Source organism: Salvelinus sp. IW2-2015, linkage group LG20 (assembly GCF_002910315.2).
Source record: "Salvelinus sp. IW2-2015 linkage group LG20, ASM291031v2, whole genome shotgun sequence".
NCBI classification, from domain to species: domain Eukaryota; kingdom Metazoa; phylum Chordata; class Actinopteri; order Salmoniformes; family Salmonidae; genus Salvelinus; species Salvelinus sp. IW2-2015.
Window position 1 is genome coordinate 2,627,843 of NC_036860.1, and position 18,647 is coordinate 2,646,489.

At 40.9% G+C, this 18,647-nt stretch overlaps 1 protein-coding gene and 1 long non-coding RNA gene across 3 annotated transcripts; one reads left to right on the plus strand and one right to left on the minus strand.

The window, feature by feature from the left end:
• Nucleotides 1-7,837: 7,837 nt before the first annotated feature.
• LOC111980311 (cdc42 effector protein 1) lies at nucleotides 7,838-18,647 on the minus strand. Of its 2 annotated transcripts, XM_070449122.1 has the most exons (3): nucleotides 17,936-18,647; nucleotides 10,929-11,401; nucleotides 7,838-9,827 (listed from the first exon to the last, which is right to left on the minus strand). In XM_070449122.1, the coding sequence occupies exons 1-3, from the start codon at nucleotides 18,073-18,075 to the stop codon at nucleotides 9,172-9,174; spliced, it is 1,269 nt and encodes a 422-aa protein (XP_070305223.1). In that variant the 5' UTR covers nucleotides 18,076-18,647; the 3' UTR covers nucleotides 7,838-9,171. The 2 variants fall into 2 exon arrangements, with proteins under 2 accessions (XP_070305223.1, XP_023866803.1); XM_024011035.3 differs by lacking the exon at nucleotides 17,936-18,647 and having other exon boundaries at nucleotides 10,929-11,426.
• LOC139029375 (uncharacterized) lies at nucleotides 13,550-14,107 on the plus strand. The gene is made up of 2 exons (XR_011481675.1): nucleotides 13,550-13,618; nucleotides 13,679-14,107. It is a non-coding gene; the product is annotated as an uncharacterized lncRNA (long non-coding RNA).

Sequence of the window (18,647 nt, forward strand, 5' to 3'; positions counted from 1 at the left end):
TATTATGAAATGATTATGGTGGATCAAACCTACTTTTTGAAGTGATTTGTTTGGCAATCAGATGAAAACATCACACAACACCCATGATATGTGAAACTGAGCCTGCACAGACTGTGAAAAATAACAGTAAACGGGATAAGATGTTTACATACCACAGTATTCCGTCTAAGATTATCATATCCCAGGCATTTTATCCAGGCTTCTCATAAACGGGATACAAGCTTTTTGGGTTATTGTAAATGGGATATGATGTTCATATGCCTCAACTCAAAAACAGAATACTTAAGTATCCCGAATAATAACGGAATATTGATGTGCACTAAAAACTGCTATGGTGAAAGCCCTTCTGAATAAAAATAATCTAGATTCTTCAGCTTTTAGCAATTTTTGGCCAATCTCCAACCTTCCATTCTTAAGCAGAGTTCTGGAGAAATTGGAGTCCAAACAGCTAAATGATTTTTTAAGTGCCAACTGTATTTAAAAAAAAAAATACAATGTGGTTATTGTGCCCAGCACAGAGACAGCCTTAGTTAAGGTAATAAATTATTATAGAGCCAACACAGATGCCAAACAGCTCTCTGTCCTTGTACTCTTAGATTTAAGTGCTGCATTCGACGCTGTTGACCATGATGTCCTTCTGGACAGACTGGAGAGGTGGGTTGGCCTCTCCGGTTCTAAATTGGTTTTAGACCTATTTAACCGGTCGAGAGTTTTTTGTGACCCTTGGTGAACATAACTCAGAGAAAATACATATCACATGTGGCGTTCCACAAGTTTCGAGTTTGGGTCCGGTACTGTTCAGTTTATATATGTTACCCCTTGGCAGCGTTATCAGAAAGCACAGCATTGATTTTCACTGCTACGCAGACGATACACAACTTTACATTTCTGTGTCACCAGAGGATTTTAGCTCCATGGATAAATGATTAGACTGTATTAGTGATTTAAATACTTGGTTGGCTCATAACTTCCTCCAGTTAAAGACCAAGGTACTTATTGTTGGAACCAAAGCACAGAGAGAGAATCTAGCCGCACATTTGAATTAACGGGCAATAAAGATAAAACACCAGGTAAAAAACCTTGGTGTTATTTTCAATTCTGGACTACATTTTAAGTCACACATTAGGAATGTGACCAACATAGCTTTTTACCACCTGAGGAACATTGCCAAGGTGTGGCCGTTTCTCTCTCAGGCTGATACAGAGAGACTCATCTATGCTTTTATTACAAGTAGGCTAGACTACTGTAATGCTCTCCTGTCTGGTCTACCCAAGAAAGCCATTGGTCAACTGCAAAACATACAGAATGCTGCAGCACGGGTACTGACCAAGACCAGACAGAGAGCACACATTACACCGGTTTAAAGGTCTCTGCACTGGCTGCCTGTGAGTTTTAGAATTCATTTTAAGATTCTTCTCTTGGTTTTTAAATCAATCCATGATTGTTCACCCCAATACATGTCAGACATGCTTTTAAGTTATGTACCCAGTAGGTCCCTCAGGTCCTCTGGCACTGTCCTTTTAACTATCCCAAAGTCTAGGACCAAGAGGCATGGAGAGCCTCCCATATAACCTGAGGGGGGCTGAAACTGTGGACATATTTCAAATAGATCTTAAAACATATATTTTTAGCTTTGCTTTTCCTTAGGGTGCTTTTTAGTTGTTCAGTTTGTGTCATTCTTTTGTTTTTTACCTTATGTTTGTTGTGTAGTAAATATTGCAGCTTTTATTTTTATAGTTTTTTCCTGTCAAGCACATTGCGTTTCATTCCATTTCTGAAATGTGCTGTATAAAGCTTGATTTGATTTGCATGTAAACGTGGTCAATGACAATCGTCAAATGTCATTACACTTTTTGGTGTTTTGTAACAGATGTCTCTTTCCATTCATCAAATGGTGTGAGTGCACAGTGCACACAGTGCTCTCTGAAAAAAATATACCCCCCCTCGAATGTCACCGTATAATTCCCACTCTGCCTTTTTTAATATGCGGCTGCTGCAACAAATGCATTGAGGACATACCTGATGCAGTTTTCTCCTCGCTTTGTGATCGGTCACCCCAATCTGTTTTCAGTTGCCGTTACCTGATCTCTTCATCATACATTTATCCTGTGTAGCAGCATGGATCATTTTCAGACACCATGAGGTCTATCTGTTCAAGTAATGTTGAAATCTCGATTGGATCATTCATACTCTTTTTGCAGGTGAGATACCTATTTCTACACATTTCTATGAGATCCATCAGATCATTGTTGTCCTTTAGATCACCCAACCCAAAGTCTTGATCATTCTTGTGGGTAAAGACGATTATTGTAAAGGCAAGGGCTCCCTCCCCAAGCATTCTTTCCAGCCACCCCACTCCCATTTTGAATTCATCAATATGCTGACCCAATGGTAGAAGTCAGAGGACAGTATTGATACCCTGCTTATGCACAAGTGGACCTTTGTGATTCTCCTGGGTAAGTTCAGAACTCTGCAAGCCCAGCATGTTGATGACAGAGACACAACGACCGGACAAATCACACATCCTGGGTGCTATCCGTGAGAGTTCTGCTGCTGGTAGATCCTTTTGACCAAGAAGGAGATTTCCAGATTCAATCTCCATAGAATCAGTGCCACCAATCAATGCAATTGTCAGAACAGGTGTCACTGAAAAATTATTATAAGAACAATTAAATGTACATACTGTAAGTTAGCTGTAAATCACGTACAATGCTATGACATGATGATTGACTAAAACAATCTCACCTGTCTTACTTATAATTGTAAGTTGCTCTGGATAAGAGCATCTACTAAATTACTAAAATGTAAATTTCTTACCACTTTCTGGGAAATTAGAAGATGTTATGATTTCTTTATTTTCTTCATCAGTCTTGCTTGTCTGTGCTGTGTTGACTCTCAATGTCTGTGATGTCAAGGGCCTCAGGCTCCAACTGTAGAAATAGTTGCCGTGCTTTAACACAAAAGCTCTAACTACTGAGAGATGTTGGTCCAAATTGCCAAGTATTCTTGAAAGAGGTTTAACCTTACTTGTACAGGAAACACAATATCACTTATCTTGAACATTTCAATGACCCCCCAATTGTTTAACAATAGTATAAACACTGCTGTTGCAATATTTCCTACAGCTTTCTTGCTCACTGTGTCAACATTATCCACGTTTCTTGAAATATGGGTGTCAGTAAAGTGATCCAGGTGAACCATGGTATCTTGATCTTGATGAGCCTAAGGAATTGTGCAAGTGGGGGTTAAACTTTCCTCACAACGATCCACCAAATCATCACTTAAGTTTTCAATGTCTGTTAGGTATAGACAGAGACAGGAGAGTTGTTTTTTGTTAGGATATTTCAAGATTTAATATTCACATGGTTCTATTTTAACAAATCTAACAATGGTAACTCTTAGTGCAATCGCGCAGTGCTGTCAAATTGTGGGTGTGGCAGAAATATTTCAAACGCTGGCGGTGACGCAAAAGGGCAGGGTTTGGATGAATAAATAAATTGTAAGTGTGACAAGAGCTTGACCACTCACAGGCCAATCAACGTTCTTCATGGCTTTATACTGCATGCGGTTGTCTTAAATTGTGTAGATTATTAACAGTCTTTGCATTATAATCAACTCCTATTCGTCTGGAAGGCACGCAATATTGTGGATTGATACAATTATTAAATAGCATACAGTAACGAATAATAGCAACAATAAAATGCATCCAGTTTTGCTAAATATGCTATTTGCAATCCACATTGTTCTAGTTGGCTTCAACATGTAGGTCTACATGTCTTTACACATCACAGTCGCACTTCTCCAGAAATAAAAAGGCTCTTACTAATTGTATTTCATGTGCGAGGCACGTTCTCAATAGGCAATATACTTTTGCCGTTGATATGACATTATAGGACTGAAACATTTAAATACATTTGAAGGAGCGTGGCTTTGGTATTCGGACGAGACGCGTTCTTTGAAAATGGGGATGGATATTTGAACATGCGAAATTAAGTATGCCGGTGGGTCGTTCCACTAAAAGTGCCATAACCCTTTGATTTTTTAGGTAGAAATTGTGCACTAATATTGCATTTTATAAGCCGTTTATATTAAATTAAGTGCCCTTTCATATAGACCACATAGAGAATGCAATAAATCTGATTAAAAAAAAATATTAATAAAGATTTGCTAAAGTGCCAAAATTCTGCATTTTGACATGTCCCTCCATGCACCCTCTGTGACTTCTAGGAAGATTTTAATCCACTTAACCCCAACATTTCTCAAAGTGTTCACCATCATTGTAAAGCCCTAGTTATTTTGTAGCTTTGACTAAGTCATTTCGGAATATAATTATTTATTTCATGTGATTAGTGATTAATTTACGTCCCTGTTACAGGAACTGAACTCTCATTTTAATATTATGAAATTATTCCTTTTTCAATATAATTTCTTTCAAAAGGAACATTGAAAATCATAGTCAAACCATAGTGTAAAAGCAGGTGAACTGGTTCTACTCTTTTTGGCAATTTTCTGGTGTTTTGTGGTCAAACTGAGCAGGTCGAGCATAACACGTCAACCCTTTACCCATTGATAGACAGGCTAGAATTGTTAACTAAAAAAAATATATATTAAGCTTGCATTCAATTGCCACTCCCTGTTACACACAACAAGCTTCCATTCCCCCTGTCACAACGGGATAACCTCTTGAGACGGAAAAACTCGTTTTTTTATTAAGTTGAACATGTGCTTCTTATGACAATGTTAAAATTAGGTGAAGTCAAAAGTTCCACCAATTCAGTAGCTTTTGAGTGTAACGGCGCAGGTACAGTGTGTGAATTGTGAATTATACAAAAGCATGCGGGCAAAAACCTCCAAAATATTTCAAGGCACTCTGATGAGTAGACAATTTTAAAAKCTTTTATTGATAGGCTGCTTGACTAATGCATGGCCAGGATTTAAAAAAAATATGCACCGACGCAGATGAACCAGACTTTGTTGTAGTAGGATAGCCTATTGATGGCCTGATTTTGAATTAAAGGAAACGTAAAACAAGAAATTGTACAGGAAAATAACTTAAACGTTTCTAAATACTAGGGTCACCGGCATCATCGCATCTCTCGATCCATGATGGGCATATGGACACATGGCCTTGGAGGGGGTTTTACGCACATCCAAAATAATAACAGGAACTGGCTAAAATAATGTCCAATACATAGATAAAAAGGGAATGTCCGCTCACTGTTTTGCTGCTCACAAACATGGTTTTAATAAATCTTTGGTGATTAAGATGTACAAAAATAATAATATTTGCATGGGCATTGCGCCATGGCCACAGCTGACAAAATCCATGCTGTAATCATCTGCATTTGGGAAAATAGGTAATTTGAGTGGTTCTCAAATGTCCCCACCTCCCACCTCTCCCACCCCAGCGCAAACGAGCTGATGTTAGACAGGTAAATTGCCAAACCTGGTGCAAAATGTGGAAAATGCCAGAGCGTCAGTTTTACAAGCCAAAATGACTAACTAACGTGTGTTTGACAATAATAGGACACCAGCAGTATGATCTCTATTATTGAATCTCTTGATTCTCTCCCTGTGAATACATTTTTAGTTACTTTTGACGTTGAATCGTTATACATGAATATTCCACACGAGGGCGGTATTGAAACCATGGAACATTTTCTTCTGCAACGTGACCTTAATGAACTACCTTCCAGTGCATGCATTATAACATTTACTGAAATAGTACTCACACATGTTTAGAAACTATTTAATGTTTATAAATTATTTCTTTATTCAGACCAAGAGTACTGCTATGGGATCATCAATTGGCTCCTAACTATGCTAATTTGTTTGTGAAACAGTACAAAAAACAAAAAAATATTGCCTAACATTATTATATGGAAACGGTTCATTGATATTTGATGTTCTATGGAGGGTTGATGAAAAACAGCTCCAGGCATTCCATGCTTTTCTTAACTCTTGTTCTAAGCACCTGAGATTTACTATGTGTCACGCCCTGACCGCAGAGATCCTTTTTATGTCTCTATTTTGGTTGGTCAGGGCGTGAGTTTGGGTGGGCATTCTACGTCTGGTGTTCTATGTTGTCTATTTCTTTGTGTTTGGCCGTGTGTGGTTCTCAATCAGAGGCAGCTGTCTATCGTTGTCTCTGATTGAGAACCATATTTAGGTAGCCTGTTTTCCCACTTTGAGTTGTGGGTGATTATTTTCTGGTTAGTGTTTGTTGCATCTGTCAGAACTGTTTGTTGGTCGTTTTGTTGGTTTTTGTTCGTGTATTCATCTTGATAAAAAGTAATTATGGATACGTACCACGCTGCACTTTGGTCCTCCTCTCTTTCTCCAGACGATAAACGTTACACTATGCAGTCTGGCACACGTCAAATCCGTTTCCTTGATTTTCTTTTTTTGTGTGAGGATAAGGTTCTATACTCTGATCTATACAGGAAACCTACTGATCGTAACAGTTTGTTGGGGGCTGATAACTGTTACCTGCTTCCCTTGAAAAAGTGTTGCCTACAGCCAATTCTTTCGAATCAAAAGAATTTGCAAAAAACAATCAGATTTGGACAATGATCGCAAGCATACATCCAAAGTTGTGGCAAAATGGCTTAAGGACAACAAGTCAAGATATTGTGGCCATCACAAAGCCCTGACCTCAATCCCATAGAAAAATTGTGGGCAGAACTGAAAAAGCCTGTGCGAGCAAGGAGGCCTACAATCCTGACTCAGTTACACCAGTTCTGTCAGGAGGAATGGGCCAAAATTCACCCAACTTATTGTGGGAAGCTTGTGGAAGGCTACCTGAAACGTTTGACCTTAGTTAAACAATTTTAAGGCAATGCTACCAAATACTAATTGAGTGTATGTAAACTTCTGACCCACTGGGAATGTGATGAAAGAAATAAAAGCTGAAATAAATCATTCTCTCTACTATTATTTTGACATTTCACATTCTTAAAATAAAGTGGTGATCCTTACTGACCTAAGACAGGGAATTTTTTACAAGGATTAAATGTCAGGAATTGTGAAAAACTGAGTTTAAATGTATTTGGCTAAGGTGTATGTAAGCTTCCGACTTCAACTGTAGACCTTTGAGAATGCATTCCCCCACCCTGTCACATGATGAAGACAGAGTTTGTTCTGAATGACTCACCTTTATAAAGCAGGTTTACAAGGATAATGAGTTTCGTTTGCTCCGAGAAATTGCACAGCATTGTGTGTGTGTGGCTGTGGTGGGTAGATGTAAAAGTGCATTTGTGTTTATACATGTGCTTGTCTGTGAATGCTTTTGTGGAATGTCATCTTACTTGCACCAAGATAACCTCAGGTGTGTGTGTGCAGGAAGTTGTTGACAGAGAGAGAGGAAGAGATGCCGTGTCTCTGCTCTGAGTCCTCATTCTTAGTCATTGGGGTCTCAGAAAGTGGAATTTGAGTGTTTAGCTTCTACATCTGAATGAAGGGACAATATAGTATTGCCTTCTTTGTATGTCTAATGTAGTTTTTAGTACAAATTATGATGTTAATCTTGTAAATCTGTTCCCAGGTATTCCCTTGAATAAGTAGAGAGACACGTGATAGTGTCTCAATGTATGGTATGAAATGATAATGTTATTTCCAAATACAATATCTGTCTGGTCTTACTTSTGGTCAATTTGCAGTGTACAAATTATTATCATTATGTTCCGGCCCCCTATTCACTCAGAAATAAATTGTCCCACGGCTGAATCAAGTTACCTCTGGTCTATAGTGAATATCCATTCCTGGTTGAAAATCACTGTTGCTTGTTTCTGTATATTTTCTTTATCCACTCAATGTGTCAAAAAGGACAGAACCATGCTTATTAAAAAACGGTATTTATTAAGAATATGACTGCTACGACAGCTACTGGTAAATGGATGAAATTATACAGTCATATTTTATTCCGTATACATACTGTATTCATATGTGACATCACATACAAGTCTGTACTGGTCATTTTAAGTAGAGTGCCTGTAGTCTTATGAACATAGCTAATATTCAACTTAATTTGATTACCTTCATGTATGACAATGCATTTTTTTCCTTGTTATTTAAAAAAAAAGTATACTCACATGTATGAACATAACACTGAGAACAAACATACTTGGAAAAAGTACTTGACAATAACTATCACTGTAAGGCAGCTATAGGTTTAAACGATTATGGGGCTGTGTAACCCAAATTAGTTTGATACATTTTACAGGACACACCCTTCATTTCAACTTTAGCATGCAGTGCAATCTTAGATATTATTCCAGATATTAGTGAGAAAAGCTTTATTCCTTTCAAACTTTTCTCGGGAAATGATAAATGATGAAATTGGCTTTGTGTTAGGTCTAACTGAAAGTTAAAACTGTGACCACGGAACTCTGAATAAAAAACATAGATGCTTTTGTCACTGAAGATATGTCAATTTAGGTTAGGTGGATAGAAACAAAATCAAACAAAACAAAATGTATTGTCCCTTTAGTATCCACATACTGTGACAAATAGTTTTGCAGATAGTCATGTTTTATTTCCCCTTTCAATCCTTTTCACAGAAGGAGTGTGTCATTAGGCTGGAAATCCTACCTTTGTCTTCTAAACATAAAACATATTATGTTCCTTACTTCTGTGAATGACCACTATGAGTGCTTTTGACAGACAGCCTTGGCTCATGATCCCTGTGTCCTTCCTTCTGGTTGTTGTACGGTATCTTGTGTGACTGTTGTACTGCAGCTGCTATAGCACAGAATTGCGCAATATCAAGAGATTGATCCATCCCAGAATGTAATGACAGTTTCATGGAATCTGCTTAGTATAAGGTATATTTCTTATGAAGATATAATGAAACCTGTCATGTTTTAAAGGTTGTTTTTTATATYTACCCTGTCCAATGTTGCTGTCAGATCATGTCTGAGAAACTCTASACAAGCTTCTCTAGAACTGAACAAGAGACAGTATTGATCCAGTTGTTAGATGGTAGACAAGAGAGCTCTTATCYTTATGAGGAGGAGCTTTCCAATTCAAATCATTCATGTAAAAGGTTTATAGAAAAACATGGATCCCTCTGAAGGTCTTGAGTGCAAGGATTCAGAACCAAMGTCACCCAGTAAGTAGTCTAATGATCAAAAGGGTTCTTCTCCTCACAAMGATAGACATTTGGTAAATGTTTCAGACTTTGATCTCCTCTTCCTCAGGGAAGGTGTAAGGGACTTTAGGCTGGCTGAGGGGTGAGGAGGAGGAGGAGGAGGCAGAATCGCTGCGATGACTCCTGGAGAAGGAGCCTCCCCCGTAGTGACGCGCCAGCACGTCAGCTGCCCTCTGGAACCTCTCAGCTTCCATAACTGGTTCTACCTGTGTAGGAGACCCCATAGATGCGTCTGGCGTCTTAAGAGACCTCTCATCCTCCTCCTCTCCCTCTGCCCACTCTGAGCTGCAAGAGCGCCCCCTGTTGTTCACATTCATTTTGAGCGGAGTGCTTGACATGGAAGGGTTTGATGAGCTTAGCATGGGGCTCTGAACAGCCAGCTCAAACACAGAGCTCTGCTCCTCCTCTTCCTCCTCTTCCTCCTCTTCCCCCAACTCCCAGTTGTGATTGGGCATAGTGAGGCAACTGGGGCTGTCAATCATGCCCAGAACCTCACTCATGAGGGAGGGGCCAAGGTCCACTGTGAAAGAGGTGAAGGAATCGGAGCGCGTTAGCGCGAAGCCATCGTTGTCTGGGAGCGAGCCACAGCTAAAGTTCTGAGCGAACAGTCCGGTGCCGTCCTGCAGCTGTTTATCTAGGCGGGCGTGGCGGGGTAGTGTGATGAAACCAGACTGCAGACCTGCAGACAGGAAGGAGACAAACATATTAAAATGTAAAACATTTTTAGAACAGTTCATGCCTTGAAAAAGGCCATTGTCTATTCTATTAATGCAGCAGTATAATAATATACAGTATAATATCCAATTACTTTCATTAGACAGAGAAACCAACTTTCAAAGAAGTGCATTGAAAATAATGTCAGGGAGCCTTGCAGTTTGCCACATTGGCCAGAGGGTGACAGTATAAAACAAGCAAGGTGTTTAGTGTTTTCAGAGCACCAGCCCAACCCACACACATTCCACAGTGCCATGACTTCACTGGTTCCTGGTTCTGAATGCTCCCTGGGGTGGGGGGGGGGGGGGGGCTTGGTTTTATGCCAGTGGACAGTTCTCAGCCGCTACTGAAAGAGAAGTGGGAGGAGGACCCAGAAAGACATATAAAGAGGATAACAGAGTGGGAAAGAGAAAGGAACTTAAAGTTTTTCAAAAGTTGATGATGTGGAGAGTAGAAAAGGAATGAGAGGAAAATGGGACAGGAGAGGAAAGAAAGAAGAGCTAAAGAAATGACCAGAATATACAAATGAACATGTACATCACAGATCCCCCAGATCATCTAGCTCTCTGTGCCCTCTGTTGCTGCTCTTTATTTGGGTACATTCCATCTGAGTTGGGTAACTATTCAGTGGCTGGGGGAATTCCAGACATCCACATACCGTTCTAAAAACCCCTACCCCTGAACACACACACACAGTTTCGCTGTACCAGCAGTGATTTAAGGGAGATGATGAGTGTTGGGTTTCTGCGGTGCAGTCAAGCAGCACACAAACACTAAAGATGACAGGAAATGCCCTCTCGGTATCTTTCTCTCCCCAGCTGTGTTTGTTTGTGTTTATAGGCGTAATTGTGCCGCAGGTGTAACCAAGGTAATTGCAAATGATCTGTTTGTTGACTGTTTGGTGGTTTGAGAAGAGGAAATGGCACCCTGTGTGTGTGTGTGTGTGTGTGTGTGTGTGTGTGTGTGTGTGTGTGTGTGTGTGTGTGTGTGTGTGTGTGTGTGTGTGTGTGTGTGGGTTTGTTGTGGTGGGGCAATATGCTGCTTTTTCCATTACAGATGTTCTTACCGTAGCTGTAGAGGGAGGCATCTGGGGAGCTCACTGAGCTGGGGAACAGCACCCTCTGGTAGCCGTTGGGCATGTCAATGTTCAGCTGGGGCAGTGAGATGGCGTTCTTGATGATGGGTGAGACAGGAGGCGGTGGGGGTGAAAGGTCACGGGAACCGATCCTGGCACGGGGCACAGGGGACCGGCGTACATGCCTCAGGGTGCGGGAGAAGAAGCGGGTGGTCTTCGTGCTGGTGGTGGGTGAATCGGGGCTCACTGGTTCCCCTTTGCCCCCATGATTGCTAAGGAAGGAGGTGTCTCCGAACACATCGCCGCCGCGGCCCACGTGCATGGTGTGACGAAAATCTGGTAGCGGTGGGCTGATCATGTCCACGGAGAGTTCGCTCTTAAAGCGCCTCTTCCCCTGAGAGCCTGACACTAGGCCTTTAATCCCTGGCAGTTTTCCCAGACTCATGGTAGCAGAGATGAATACCCTTTAAATATAATTAATCAGGGGGATAAAAAATTCTGTAAGAAATCAGTCAACTTTTCCAATGTAAAATTAGTGTTAGAAGACACTTAAACAACTTTCTGGATCCTTAAAAAAAAGAAAAACACAAATTGTGTGCTGAGAATGTGTGTAGAATACATTCTCCACACGGCAGCAAGAGCCAGCTATTCATCGAGCGTAAGCCTGCAGTTTGGCTTTAGGAAGTCCCACTGAAGTTTTCAGCTGAATGATGGTTATCTATTGGAGTCAGTCAACATTCAAAGCTTTCTCTCTCAGGGCCAATTCTGTGCTTTAGAATGACTCCAGCCTCAAAGAAATCCTGTCCTCCTTCCCAGCAGCTTTCAGTCATGAGGAATAAAAAGAGGAGGAATGACACATCCCAGGGATTCTGGAATAACCACAGCCTACGTGGTCTGAGAGCTTGGGATCCACTAGGCTTTTTCCAGACGGTGGGTTTTTGAATGTCAGTTCAGATAATATATCCAGTTGCGGCTCCAAATATATACTGACAGTGAAAGATAACTCATCCAGTATTTGTGCAGTGAAAGAGTGAGAGAATACCAAGAGATGCTCATATTCTGTCCATCAGACAAAATACATTTCACTCTTTGTGGATTGGAGTAGTGCCTGACTGTTATTTTAAACTTGTGTTTCTGCTTGTGAACACTAACAATATAACTATGATGCTCTCTCTGTTGGCAAGCTCATACCTGTGAACGTTTCTAGAGCTAAATCAATCTTAGACGTGCACAACAATTTCTATAATTAGGTCACTTAAATGCACCTTTCCCTTCAGCAACACAAATATACAGGTCCTTAAACTTCCCTCTCAAAGTTAAGCAATGAGGCGTTACAAAAAAATATTATTGTTCTTCTCTTTTTAGGATCAGTCCAAACTGAAGTCTATACCTACCTCCTTTAAAATGAGCACCAATGTCTTCTGTCAAGGCTGGACAGCCAGCAGTGTTACCAAAGAGACTCCTTTCTGTTAAAACCACCCAAGGCCTTGTTTACAAACAGTTAACGAACATCCAACCCATCTAGACACTAATCACCTTGCCAGAGGTTTACGAGATCCTCGTAAAATGAGAAGAAATATTTATGTTTTCTGTAAACCTAGTTAAAATTCCTTCTTGGTTTGGCACAGTACAGTAGATAGGAGTCAGGCTGTGTTATACATCTGAAAGTGGTTATGTTTAAGTTGCTTGGCCCTGTGTGCTCTGTCCAATAAACTTGTGAGATTATAAATAACTTGTTAAGGAATTGTAATGGGATTATGTCAGCTTTAAAACATTCTTTATTACCACTTCACTCTCACCCAGTGCCTTCTCTTCTCACCACTACAGGCTTCAACACCAACACAACACCAAGACAACAACTCTCACCAACCAGGTCACTTTAGATATGGCTTATTGAGGAGTGACTCAATAGGCTGACACCTTTGATTGTCAMCTAATAATCTTCTCTAATGCACCTACACACATGAACACACTGCACTCAAATACCAAAACACACACTTGATACTTAGTCACTTAACTGACAACTCAGATCCTTCCAGCCGCAAGTCTCCTCAACCAAGTCCTTCTTCCCTTCAGATACAGTAAGTGTTTTCAGAAACGAATTTGTAATCCTGCTTTGAAAGCAACCTCACCTTATACTCCCCTGTAATCAACAACTAAAATATCTCCAACCTGTAACTCACTAGTCACTCAGTCGTTTTAGTATTCCCTCATAGAAGTTTGATCTTGAATGTACCGTCCTCAGGGGTGTTCAGCTTTCAGTCCCTCTGAGACCCAACAGAAAGAGCAGGGGGTCCGTTTACACATGTCGTCTCCACTAAAGCGCTTTATCTGCGTGTGGCACCACACAGTCCATGYGACATCCTGTCACTTCGCTCCCCTCTCACCGGGACTGTTGTCCTCTTTTATCCTTTGTTGTACAGTTCAMCAAATTTACCACAGGCCCGGGACACCAGGCATTTGGGGGAAATGAAACACCATACAAAAGGGATAATGCTTTAAAAAAAGGCAATACACTAAAGTGCAGTAATCCGTGCGACTGTTTTGTCTGCGTCTTGGAAGAAAAGGAGCTCCTCTGGGATTGGCTGTGTCCTGGATTAGCTTCTAATCCCTCCCTCCATTCCTCCCTCTCCTCTCTCGTTCTCTGCCTCCCACAATCCAGATAGTATTTTGAGATACAGGTAAGTGGCTCCTCTCTCGTTCTCTGCCTCCCACAATCCAGATAGTGTTTTGAGATACAGGTAAGTGGCTCCTCTCTCTTTCTTCATTCAGACCACGTCAGGGCTGCCTGGAGAAGACTTCACGGAGAGTTACAGAGTTAGAGAAAAGGCAACCATTAATAGGACTCACATAAATGGGGTCACATAAATGTGTCCGGTTGCTGAACATCTAGGTTGACTTATTTTGGGAATGTTTCTTTTCACTCAGTTTTGGCTCATGAGTCACTTCTTACGGCCAACAGGTCATAAAATGTATTTTTTTTGGTATGTGAGTTGTTTTCCAAAATAAGAGAGCACTACAACACATTTTAGAGAGCCTTGCATGTCATTGCCAGACTCCAAATGCAATATATCCATTTCAACAAGACCACTTCTCACAGAGGTCTTTACAGCAGGGTTCCCCAACTTGCGGTCCGCTGGTCAGGTGATTTTATTCGTCCTCCTGTTTTCTGAGCAAAAGAAAGCATAAAAGACTGTAAAAACACCAGAAAATCAGCTCCAAYTGATTTTGGAAATCTGTTCCAAAGTATTCCCATGCACAATAGAGAGATGTGTGATTTAATAAAAATGTAATGTGATTATGTTTTGGTCAAACATGATAGTTTTTCAGGCTTCTTGTGGTCAATTTGCAGTCTACAAATTATTTGTAATTATGTTCCGGCACCCTGACCATCCGCTCGAGAAAAAAATCAGTCCGTGGCTGAATCTAGTTGATGATCCCTGCTTTATAGAATCTTAATTGTTTAATTGTCAGGTTTGTCTCAAACCCTCTTAACTAAACTGACACCCTAGGAAGAARGCGGAATGACATYATTCTGTATTCTAGAGTTACAATGRACCTCTAATTTTACACCACTAACTGTATTTAAGGCACTTCAGGACTGTGTAGGTACAAGGTAGCCATGTTTATGTAGGCCTACTCTAGTCTGCCATGTTCYTCCTGCATGCTGAGGAAGTGAACACSTAATTTAGCCCCATGTGGCTTTGGCTGACTGCTCCACAGCGTCTCTGAGGATTAGTGTCATGGCCTGTCAGTGTGACGTGGTGTCTCATTTGGAGTACAGTGGTTAGAGTAGAGGTACCTGTGGCTGCTGCTACTCGGGCTTAGGATAGTGGGGGAAGGAAAGGGGGAAGGAGGACTGAGGATGTTTGTCGTTGGCGCCTGTACTGTTTCGTCTTCTCATMAACGATTAGCTGCAATTCAATTAAGAGGCTGATTAGTCGTCTGCGACGGTAGCGTGCGAGTGGCAGGGAGGAGGGACGGTCGATGCTGGCTGGTTGCCTGTTGCGTCAAAACCAATCTGTTGAAAGGGATGCCTGTCCCTGGCTAGTTGCCACTCCTATCGTTTACAGTGGGTGTCTCTGTCTCTTATAGCACCTCTACAAGCTCTCCTAATTTCACACTAAATGGCTCCCTCCTTCRCCTACCCTGACATTTTACACGGTCCCATCTCTCCCTCTCTTTTTCAGTATTTCCACAACTTTCTGTGAGCTTTWAGATGCCTCTGTGCTCATAAACCCTATACTGCAGATCAGGAATCCACTGCAGGCTCTGTATACAGTACATGGACTGGTTAAAGACGTACAAGGAGATGCATGGCTCTGCTAAACATTATATTTATTATTTAATTGTACCGGCACACATCCGTAAACAAGATGAGTTATGCCGCAAGGCTGGCGAGGGCAGCCTGTCTGATTATATCTAAACTATGGAGGGGGAGAGGGAGGGAGGGAGACATGGCGATCTGAAACTGTAATGGGAGCAGTGTGTGAGGGGAAGACAGCCGAACGCGCTTCATTATGGCAGTCAAATAAAGGACCTAAAGCTCTGAATGGAAACACTTTTAATCTCCCTTTCTTGTCAATCTTTTCATTCTCTGTCTCCCTTTACTCTTTTTTCTCTCTCGTCACTCTTTCCTTGCCTCTCTCTCTCTTTCTTTCTTTCTTTCTTTCTTTCTTTCTTTCTTTCTTTTCTTCTTTCCACTCTCTGTGTCCTGCTTGCCCCGTAAATGGGTTTAAGTCTTCAGAGGAACAGCTGGTACCACAAAGCCCGCAAATTGCAGAACTGAGCTCTGCACTGGGACGGTTCTGCCACAGTGGGTCAGCTCTGAGGCTGCTTCCACTGGAGAGTCCTGGTCCCTTTCAACCGCACCCGTGGGTTTTCACCCCCCCCAAGATTTATGAAGATTTTTTTTTTTTTGATTGACATAAAAAAGGAGGAAATCAGCTCCAAGTGATTTTAATTTTGGAAATACTGTTTGCAGTATTCCCACACATTATAGAGAGACACGTGATCATATACAAATGTAAGCAACGTTTGAAATGATTTTGTTTTATTCTAAAAATATACATCTGCTCAAGAAAAAATCGTCCCACAGCAGAATCTAGTTGATTATCCCGTGTTAGAGCATTGCACCACAGGCTGTGGGTTAAGACGCAGGACTCCAAATACTGTCACTTAGTTTACGAGGATCTACTTTTGCGACGTGGCTATAGAAGGTCTGCCAGGACCCCTAGTAGTGTGGTGACTGTGTGTGTGACTGTGTGTTGTGTGTGTGTGTGTGTTGTGTGTGTGTGTGGTGTGTTGTGTGTGTGTGTGTGTGGTGTGTGTGTGTGTGTGTGTGTGGTGTGTGTTGTGTGTGTGTGTGTGTGGTGGTGTGTGTGTGGGTGTGTGTTTTGTGGTGTGTGGGTGTGTGTGTGTTGTGTGTGTGTGTGTGTGTGTGTATAGTCCTCCTCCCCATATTCCCTTTGAATCAGATCAGATTGCAACATTTCAACACTGCATTGCCTAATGCTCAAATAAATCTCCAAAGATGTTCATTTCCCAACACTTTCTCTCATCATTAACCAGTGTCTTCTTGACCATATGTTAACACAACAGAGGGGCAATAAGTCAAAACAACAGTGGAGTGTAAATACATCCCTATTCCATTTCAATTAGCATGTTAGACCACCAGACCAGAGTGTTTGCTCTCTAAACTTTCACATAGCAAATATAAGTAGAGGCCATTTACAGAAATACCATCAGAAATGTCGCTATAAGGGAACCTCTTATGATGAGTGTTTTGCTGTTGCTCCRTTCTTGCTGCTCTCAGATCAGTTATTAGCAGAGTGATTGTGTGAGGTAAGCCTCACTATTCACTGGCCTGTGATGCTGGCATCTCAGTACAGTTGTGCCATGACACACCAGCAGTAGCCAATTGATTTCACTGTTTCGAAGTATTGGGTTTCTTGAGGTCCAATTGAAAGCCGCAGAGATTTTAAGACACCTGTTTGTGAAATAATTAACCCCTGTAGAATTTATATGAGAGAGCATTGAGTTAGAATTACATATTCAAAGCGTTACAGGACAAAGAATTAGGCTTTTGGTTACTCTTGTTCTATTTACACATTATGCTGAATACTGGCAGTGGCTAGTCATTTCCTGATGTAGGGGTGCACACATTCAGAGGAAATCAATCAATGTTAATCAACTTGGACCTCATTTTGTAAGTTAACCCTGATTTACAGTTTCTTAAACATGTACATGCAGCCAAGATGAGTGGTCTGGTTTTAGGTTCATTCTACAGTATGCACCTGGGGATGTTGAGAATGTATGTAAGGGGCCAGAAATTGGATTTGAGAAAGAAAATATCAAAACACAAACACAACTTTATCTCCCGCAGAGATTGGATTTCCAGAGCTTCCCTTGTTGGTGACACACACGCGCACACAAACACTCACAATGAAACATTGATGCATAAGAGATGACTTATGACTCCAAAATAATTAGCCTACCTTCCTGTAGCCTACTTGAAATTATAATCACCGAAACACAATAACAATGTGAATTTCTAATGATATTTTGGTAACTGGACTGAGAACATTCACTAAGTGGCGGTTGCTGTCACCTTGTGCACTGGTCCCCCTGTCCCCAGCTATGCGCCACTGTCAGCTCTCTCTCTCTACGCACAATTATGCGCTCCATGCACACAACGGATCCCGACTCCTGTCTAGAATATCCGACAGTCTACCTTGTCTCGATGTAGAAAATTACTATATGTTACAGATTTGATACAAAATTTAAGGGACTGATCAACGTGACTTATACCAGTACATTACGCCCACCATCAGCAACTAAATTGAAAACAAATTGTTCCAATTTGTCTTTACTTTACAGTTTATTTATGCATTAGCCTACAATAATAATGTATCAGCAGTTAGGATAAAGATATATGAATAAAGTAATTTCCATACGAAGTACAGACAGTGTAATAATTTATTCCGATGTAATCTTACCATAAAATCCGCTGAAAGTTCGCTATCGCTCCATGAGCTATAAAGGGAAAAGGTATATAGAAAATAGTATTTTCAATGTGTGCCACCCTTGTCTTCTTTGATATGTTTCGATGTATTAAAATGTTTCCAGTAAAGTCCATAATGTGCTGTGCAGAGGTGTAGCAATGCTGCTTAGAAATTGTTTCGCTGGAAGATGAGAAGGAGATACAGGGTTGCGCCGCAGGAACGTGAGCGACAAAACAGTTGTAAAATCAGGATTTGAATGACGCCTTCAACAAACGTTCACCGTAAGAAATAAATTGGGAGGGGACTTGGAAGTCTTGTAACATTTATGCACAGTAATCGCTGTACTGTTGCAGCAGCAAACGCCTTTATGATGCATAAATTAATTGTATTTTATTTTCTCATTAACAAATACAATGTGGTTGTTAATCAACTKCGGCTTTTAAATTCAATTGARACGTTCTCTTTATTTTAGTTCCTGAAGTTAGGATGTTTTTTAGGCCAATACAAAAACGTGCCACTAATTATTTGTACACTCTTGAAAAAGGTGCTATCTAGAACCTAAAATGGTTATTTGACTCTCCCCATACGAGAAACCTTTGAAGAACCCTTTTCGGTTCCAGGTAGAACACTTTTGGGTTCCATGTAGAAAGAACCCTTTCCACAGAGGTTTCTACATGGAATCCAAAAGGGTTCTACATGGAATCAA